The following is an 8,788-nucleotide window of genomic DNA, read 5'->3' on the forward strand; positions in this document are numbered from 1 at the left end:
AAAAAAAAAAAATATTTCGCAGTGAAAAAAAAAAAAAAAGAGCACATATGCGTATAATAACGATGTATCCCAATTATGGTGAGCGTTTTGGACGATTTTTTTCGTTTTTTTGACTTTTTGGAAATGTTTAATTTACGCGCATGTAAATATATATATATTATTGCAAGCAAAGTGTACGTTTATGCGCGTGCGGTACGTGCTCTTTTTTTTAAGTGGGTGGTGGAAGTGTTCAAATGGAGGGGGGCCTTTCCGCTTGCCACATGGTCGAGCTTTGCCGCGTTATTGCGTTATTGCGTTATTGCGTTATTGCATTATTGCATTATTGCATTATTGCTATTTTTTTTTTTTTTTTTTCTGAACTGTTAAGGTAAAAAGCTGCAATTTTGCGCAAAAAAAAAAAAAAAAAACATGATCATGCGATTGTGCACAGCGGGAAAATGGCTATTTCTAGTGAGAAAGAGGGGTGTGCGCTCAGGCGGGGATACACAAGGAAGCGCGCGCGCGACCACGCACGTGAAGGTGTACATATAAAGCATACACCATACACATACGTATATACATACGTATACACATATATAATACATACGTATACACATATATACATACGTAGTACATGTATACATAATACATATTATATGTGTGTGCGCGCTTGCCATGTGGATACGTCATTTAGGCGCACCGCCGGTTCAGTGCACTTGGCCCCCCGAGCACTTCCCACCGACACGCGAAAAATGTGCTCCTTACGCGCACGCGTGTGCGAATACGTATCCCCCTGCGTATGCACACGGGGGAAAAGACGTACCGGCCCCGCCGCGAGTTATACATGTAAATGTACGTACATAAAAACATACAGCTTACACGTGCGTCATGTGTATATATATATATTTATATTTATATATTTATATTTATATATTTATATTTATATATTTATATTTATAAATGCTCGCGCGCGTCGAATGCGAAGAAAAAGTTCAAGCGGTGGAGCGGCCAGGGGAATGCGCATACGTATGCACGCGCATGTAAATATATATATGAATGTATGTGTGTATGAATGTAATATGTATGTAAATATGTATGTATATATGAATGTAATATGTATGTATGTATATAGTATGTATAATGCTGCGCTTGTGCACTCCTGCGTGCCTGCATGTGTGAGCCAAGTGCTCGCGCCTCCCCGGGCAGGCCGCGCTCTCTCATTGGGGGTAACTGCCGAGCTGCAATTCTGGGCCAAAGCTTCACAACACGAAAAGGGAAAAAAAACAAAAAAAAACAAAAAAAACAAAAAAAACAAAAAAACAAAAAAAACAAAAAAAACAAAAAAAAAACAACAAATAAGAAGGAACGGGGGAAGGAAAGGTAGCCCCATTCCGCGTCGCAACGGTTTGGCCAACTGTGCCTCAGCACATTCGAACGTGTTTCCCCCGAATGGTGAAAAATGAGGATGCCACTTCCAATGTACGGATAACTGGGAAACGCCCCTTTAATTCCCCTCACCGTTCGTCGAATGGCCGGTTAAAAAGGGGCAAAAAAAAAACTACTCCGGAGTTTAAATCAAAAGAAGGAGACAACTAGGTTGCATCACACAAAATGTGGCACGCATATGCCATTTAGTAAGATAAACTTTTGCTCACATGTAATGTTTTAAGCGGACGACTGAGGTATTCCTTTGTCCTTCTTGTGCTCGCACCCGTGGGGCTGAATTCCAGGTTGAACAAATTATAACTTTGCCTTATTATTTAGGAAACATAACATAGCTGTTGGACATCTACAGATGGTTCAGTGAGTGTTCGCATAAGCAGCACTGCTCACATGGGAAAGGAGAAACCATGAAATGCCGTCGTGCTTTCCCTTTGCAATTGTTTTCTCCATAACGCGGAGGAAGAAGTCGTAATGGGCAGTACCAATGTGGCGGTGGTATACCAGCCTGGCTGCTTCTCTTCCCATGAAAGCGGAAATTAAATAAAGGATGCACCAAAGCGAAGTGGGCGATTGGAAAAGGGTTTCCATTAACATACGTATTTGCGTGCGTGTACATTATCACACAGTTGCAGTGTAGGTCCTTTTTCACGACCTTATAGTGTGCCGTTCCGCAGCTACTAGTGTTAGTCGGTACGTATACTTATCTGAGCAACGAGGGAGTGAAACTATGTGGGTACTAACACCAGTTCATCGTTGTGCTGCGCCACGTTTAAAAATGGGCCCATTAAAAACGATACACTTGTAAAGAGACCAACTAGAGGAACGTGCGTAGGAATGGGGGGTTCTTCACCGATCAGGTTCCTTACCTTCCCCGTTCTATCGGCATTCACATAAAACAACCCACCTGGTTATGTACACGTCCCAATGAGGTCGCACAGTTCACCTCTGCGTAGTGTGTCATCTATGACGTTTCTGCCACGAGCAAAAATGCACAGAGAGAGAGAGAGATAGAGGGGGTGTTGGTTGAAAAGACTTGTATGTATAGTTGGGTTTTCCATATTTTGTGTTCCATTGCTTTGTTCAGCTTGTCATCACATTTAGCAGATGGGGAGCTATCCTCCCCCTTAGGGTTATTTCGGAACGTCGCCGTAGTGTCCATCATGCCAAATATCGCAAGCAGCCACACTGATTGGAAAATAAAAGGATGAACCAAAGGGGGGGTGGAAGAAAAGAAGAAGGACATATATAAATGTACCTCAAAGGCTCATGAGATATTTTTTACAAAATTATTTAAAAAAAAAAAGGGGAAGACGATGAAGGTGTGGGGGGGATAGACTATACTACTATGCAGCCATGTATGTGGTGAAAGCATGTAAATGCCCCCTGAGTCAGTTGAGATGTGAAGCCCTTTGTTGGTTGATTCACGCTGCTACATGCTTCGCGTGCGTGGGATGGCTCTCCAAGTAGAAGGCACGGTGCTGCCTACCCGCCGTGGGTTTTTAAAGCAAAATGTGAATAGAGCGGGAGGGGGAAAGTCAAGGTAAAAGGCGGAGGCGAGGATGAAGGCGGCTTCCCTTGTGTTTTTATATTTTTCTTCCCATATGTAGTGTTAATTTTTATTGCCACTCATGCAAATTTATTGCTACTGTTCGCAATTTTATTCCGTTTTTTTTTCCCTTTTTTTTCTTTTTTTCCGTTTTTTTTTGATTTTTTTTCCCCCGCCGTTTCCGCGTGCCCTTTTGCCAAAATTTGCAGAACTGCTCAGAATTTTGGGAAAGCCCCAAACCCTGGCAGCCGCATTCGAAAGTGGATATACGCCTGCATGCCGACAGCGGTAAAATCGCTGTTGGTTATATGTGACGTGCACGCAAGTTTGTCCCATCTCTGGAGAGTAACCTCTTTTTTTTTTGCGAACAAGCCACGAGCACTGCTTCGACGTGATAGCGCAATTGCGTGATGGCACCACTGTAACTCGCACGTGTAGGCTTGGGTCCACGGTGCGTAGCTTGGAGCATCTGTGCTGGTACAGCCCCTCAGTGGGTATTTATCGCAAGGCTAACACGCTCACTGCGGAAGAGTGAAGAAGTGGTGCTGCACTGGGGGAAATTAAAGGACGAATTTGTGACGAGAGCTTTTTGGGGGGAGAAATTGAATCCAGTCCCATCGTCCATATTTTACTCCACAGGAAGGCGGCTCTGTAGGAAGGCTGCTCTGTAGGAAGGCGGCTTTGTAGGAAGACCACCCCTCAGCAGAGCCGCCTTTTACGGAGAGACCACCCCTCAGCATGGACCTCCTGACCAGGGAGGGAATCCCCAACGGGCACCTGATGCACCACGGGGAGGTCCCACAGAAGGGGAGGAAAGGACAGAGGCACCACGGAGACCCCCGAAATAACCCAAATCATAGCTCCGATGAGTTCGACGAAACTGAAAAAGGTCACCCCCACGGGATGAAGAACAACCAACCCACCCCCAACAACGAAATCGACAGAAACACAGACACGCAGCTTGCTAACGAAGAGACTGAAGGAAGAATCAAATATCTGAGTAAAGAATATCAAGTACATTGGAGAGAAAAAGAAAGAATACAGAAAGTAATTAATAAAGAGAAGGAACTAGAAAAAGATTTTCTGAAGAGAGAAAAAGAATGGATCGAATTGGAAGAGCAAATAAAAAATGACACCTATAAAGAATGGAACAAATTACAGCAGATAAAAAAAAAAGATATTGCTAAGTTGATTGAGTTTGACTTAAAGGGGGAACAGGAGAATGCTAATCTGTCTACGTCGAAGAAAAGGGAAATGAGGAACTCGAAGAGGAAGAAGGAAAAGGAGCTGGATGATTTGGATCGCCTTAACGAGATGAGGGAGGCGGAGGAGGCGAAGAGCAGGAAGGAACAGGTGGAGCGAGACAGGGCAGAGGCGGCGAGGGAAGTCGACAGAGAAGTAGACAGAGAAGGTGCCGCAGAAGCCGCCAAAGAAGCCGCGAAAAACGCCCCGCAGGGGGGGGAGAACCAAGCCGAGAAGAAGAAGTCGGACCAACTTCCTGAAGACGCAACCGGGAAGGCAAACAACCAACAAGAGAGCAAAGATAGTGCTAGTGTGTCTAAGCCTAAGAGCAGTTTTTTTATGAATGCCTTGTCCTTCGTTTTTGACAGGAGCAGTGAGGGTAAGGTAGAGGAGAAAGGGGACGAGCCGCTGGCTGGTGAGGCAGCGGGGGGGGAGGCCAATGGGACGGCAAATGAAAAAGGGGGGGCGAAGAGAGGACGCGCTACCGCTAAGGAGGCAATGGCCGAGGCAGTGGACAACGACAATGCAGAAGAGGACAATGCGGAAAAGGGCAGTGCAGACAACGATCATGTGGACAAGGCCAGCGTGGATAAGACTTATGAGGAAAACGACCATGTGGAGAACTGCGCCGGGGAAGAGGCGGAGGACAGACCCCCCGTGGAGACGCGGACGAGCAAGCGAAAACCCCCGCCGCAGAACCGATCAACATAAAGGTGAACGAGAAAAAAAAAAAAAATACAGACTCGGAGAGCGTGAGTAGAGTGTCCACCAGGAGAACCCTACAAAATGTGTTTAACACGAACGATGAGGATGAAATGTGCACAAGGAAAAAGGGGAGACGTGCAAAGTTGGGTGGAAAAGGTAAAGACGCGGAAGAGGGGGAAGAAGGAGAAGAAGGAGAAGCAGCCGCGGCAGCCGCAGATGTCGCAGATGCCGCGGAAGCAGGGGAAAGCGCCCTAACCATAGACGTGATAGAAAACTCGAAAAAAATTCTGGAGATGGTTCCCTCCAGCGAAGAGGAGATATTTAACTTCCCCATAGACTGGAAGGTCCTAAATCAAAAGGGAAATATAATTACAAAGTTGAAGCCATGGATATATAAAAAAATAATCGAGTACATAGGCTCCGAGGAGAAAGAAATAACAGGGCAAATCAGCAACTACTTTGTGGATCAAATTTTGAAGGAGACAGCTCCAAAGGAGATGCTCGTTGAGGCTGAAAAATTTTTAGATGCAGATGGGAAGAAATTCATTTTGAATATGTACAGGCTTATTATTTTCGAGCAACTCAAGGTGACGAACACGAACGCTATGTGAATAGGGGAGCAGGGGTGTGTGGACAATCCCGCAGCCTCAGGAAGAGAAGTGTTTTCCCAAGGGGGGTGTAGGTGGGGGGTCTCAGCCCCTCCTTGTTAAGACGTCTGTGTGAAGTCTCCTTATTTTTGCTTCACATACGATTGTTATTTTTCTCGTCTTTCACTTTCTGTTTCTTTTTTTGTTAACTCTGTCGAAGGGGCCCCCGCGTGGCTTCTGCCCCGCGCCGCTGTTGCCCCGTATGGCTTCTGCCCTGCGCCGCTGTTGCCCCCGTATGGCTTCTGCCCCGCGCCCGCGAGGGAGCTCACCACAACTCGCAACAAACAAATTTAAACCCATTGTTTTGGATGATCACTCATTTTGTCGGCTCACTAACGGGTCCGCATATGTATACATATCTGTGTATATATAGCATACCCATAAGGGAGGGGGTTGTATGCACCCTTTGGAGGGCCAACTTGGCCCAACTGACGTTTTCTCTTCCACCGCACCTTTTTCAAACATGTGGAGCTCTTTACCGCGCGAATGAAATTACTTTTTTGGGACGAGGGGGAGAGAAAGAGGGTTGGCCATGAATAAGCCTCATTTTCCCATGAGCTTTTCTTGTAAGGAGTAACCTCGCCGTGAGGCTTACTCTCGATAAGATGCGCCTGCCCCAATTTAACTGAAGCGGCAAGCATATGTACATGCGAGGTTGTAAAGTTACCTCCCCCGCATGCACGTACTACTATGTATGCACAGCCCGTAAGAGGAAAAAAAGAGACTCCTCCTTCTCTTTTCTACTCCACTCCACTCTTCCTTTTTTTTTTTTTTTTTTTTTCGTACACGCGGAAAAAACGTCCGCATGGAGAAGCGGGAAAAATTGGCTACATCGATCTAAGCAGTTTTGCAAAAATGAACCTTCGAATGGATCAACATATCTCATTGCGCAAATTTCTCACTCCACGGATGGCACGTAGGTAAAGCAGGCCCGCGCGCAGGAAATAATGCATTCCTCCTCCCCCTGGGTGAAGTCCCTCCGTTGGAGCAGCGATTAATATATGTAGGAAATACACCTACATATATGTATGCATTTTTTTGTATGTATGTATTGGGGGGCTCCTAGTGGGTCACCTCCAAGGAGCGATTGCTGAGAGAACCCCCCCCCGGCTGAAGTGCTCGCGGTGAGGGTATTAATCTGTGTGGGGTGGAAGGACAGGCCAGAAACCACGTCAAGGGAAAAGATGAATACCAAAAATGTCACGAGGGAGGAAAAGAAGAAAGAGAAGGAGCTGAACGAGGCCAGGAAGGCCGGTAAGTGCCCGTGGCACGCCAAGCGCATGAGCGTATATGTTTGCGTGGGTGCATATCTGTGCCATGTTTTCATGTCCACGTCTATGCTTCTATGCTTCGATGCTTCTATGCTTCGGTGCTTCTCCACTTCCCCACTTCCACTTCCCCACTTCCACTTCCCCATTTCCACTTCCACTTCCCCATTTCCACTTCCACTTCCCCACTTCCACTCCCCCCTTCGCGCAGGCAAAATCGAAGCCCTGAAGGACGAAGAGGGGAACGACATAAACCCCCACATGCCCCAGTACATCATAAAAGCCCCGTGGTATCTGAACCAGACCAAACCAGGTAACGCAGGAGATGACAGCCGTGCGTGGAACGCGCATCCCGGTGTAGGAAAGAGGAAGAGAGATTGAGAGGGACAGAGAAAGGTTAATAAGAAGTAGGATAGGTTGAGAGGGAGAGAGAAAGGTTAATAGGGCGAAAAAAAGCTTAATAGGGCGTAGGGCGAAAAAAAGCTTAATAGGCGTAGGGCCAGTTTGAGATGGCGCACGCCATGGGAGGCCGGCCCAACCGATTGAACCCCCCTCCCTTTCCCCACAGGACTGAAACACCAACGGTACAAGGGCACCGACAAGGTGAAAATAGAAGAGGAAAGAAACAAAAGGGTGTATGTGAAGAATCTGAAGCATGTGTCCGATTTTTGTAAAAACTGCGGAAGTGCAACACACAAGGAGAAGGACTGCCTTGAGAGAACGAGGAAGAAGAAGCTTAACTTTGCCAAGAGAGACGACGAGGAAGACTATGTGTGCCTGACGCAGGATCTGGGTTACGACGGGAATAGGGACAGGTGGGTGGGTTACAATGCGGATAACTTTGAACATGTGTACAAGGAATATGAGAAGATCGTGGAGGAGAAAAAGAAGAGGAAGGCGGAGGAGCTGAAGCAGAAGTACGAGAGGAAGGCCACGACGGGGAAGAAGCGGCGCGGAGAGGAAGCAGGTGGAGGGGATGGCAGGAATGAAGCAGGTGGAGGGGAGGCTAATGACCAATCTGGCAGCGACAGCGAGAACGAGGAAGATGACGCGGGCTTGGAGGACGACGCGGACTTGGAGGATGACGCGCCCAAGGCCGCCAGCGGGGCGAATGACCCACAAAAGAGCAACGCGAAGGGAAGCGAAAAACACAGAAATGTCGCGAGAAATTTAAGAATCAGAGAAGATACAGCCAAGTATCTCTACAACCTAAGCTTGAATTCAGCTTTCTACGATCCGAAAAGTAGAAGCATGAGAGAAGATCCATTTGCAACCACAAGAAAAAATCTCCCAGAAGACAGCAACCATTATAAAGGAGAAAATTATTACAATAATACAGATGAAGCAATAGAATCAAAAAAATTAGAAATATTTGCATGGGAAACCTACAAAAGGGGAGAAAACGTGCACTTTAATGCACAGCCTACTCAACTTGAATTGCTGTATAGGGAGTTTTTAGCTAAAAAAAAAAAATTGATTAAAAAAAAAGAAGAACATATTTTAAAAACGTACAAGTGTGAAAATGTTGTGTGTAAGGATGGAGCTTTAGGGGAGGAACTCAGTCAGTCGGAGATCTACACAGAATATAAACCGGTGGATCAAATCGATCCCAAGGTGAAAAGGATAAAAATTTTGAGTAGGTACGAGGAGGATGTTCACCTCTTTGAGCACTCCTCCGTCTTTGGCAGTTACTATGACAGGGAAAAAAAGAAATGGGGGTACCGGTGTTGCCGCTCCACGAATAAGTTTGAGAAGTGTTTCTCCTCCTGACTAGCCGTGACACTCACATTAGGAGAAAGGGAGTGTAAATTGAGTAGTTCTGTTAAGGTGCGCCCAGCACAAATTGGCAGCTTAAAGTGAACGGGTTTATTCTGCCATCTTTTTTGTTTCCCCCCGTTTTGTTTTTCATTCCTTTTTTTTTGCCTTTTTATTTGCTTTTTTTTTGCCTTTTTATTTGC

General features: G+C 46.1%; 2 protein-coding genes across 2 annotated transcripts; both read left to right on the forward strand.

Annotated features, from left to right (window-relative positions):
- Positions 1–3,706: 3,706 nt before the first annotated feature.
- On the forward strand, positions 3,707–5,526 carry PCYB_114640 (hypothetical protein; the record flags this gene model as incomplete). Its single annotated transcript, XM_004223343.1, has 2 exons — positions 3,707–4,825; positions 4,924–5,526. 2 exons carry the CDS (start codon positions 3,707–3,709, stop codon positions 5,524–5,526), a joined length of 1,722 nt encoding a protein of 573 aa, XP_004223391.1.
- Positions 5,527–6,746: 1,220 nt separating this feature from the next.
- Positions 6,747–8,554, forward strand: PCYB_114650 (step II splicing factor; the record flags this gene model as incomplete). Its single annotated transcript, XM_004223344.1, has 3 exons — positions 6,747–6,816; positions 7,042–7,143; positions 7,399–8,554. Coding segments are annotated over 3 exons (1,328 nt in total), but the record flags the coding sequence as incomplete, so codon positions are not given.
- Positions 8,555–8,788: the final 234 nt, after the last annotated feature.

The sequence above is a fragment of the Plasmodium cynomolgi genome, chromosome 11 (assembly GCF_000321355.1).
Source record: "Plasmodium cynomolgi strain B DNA, chromosome 11, whole genome shotgun sequence".
Lineage (NCBI taxonomy): Eukaryota > Apicomplexa > Aconoidasida > Haemosporida > Plasmodiidae > Plasmodium > Plasmodium cynomolgi.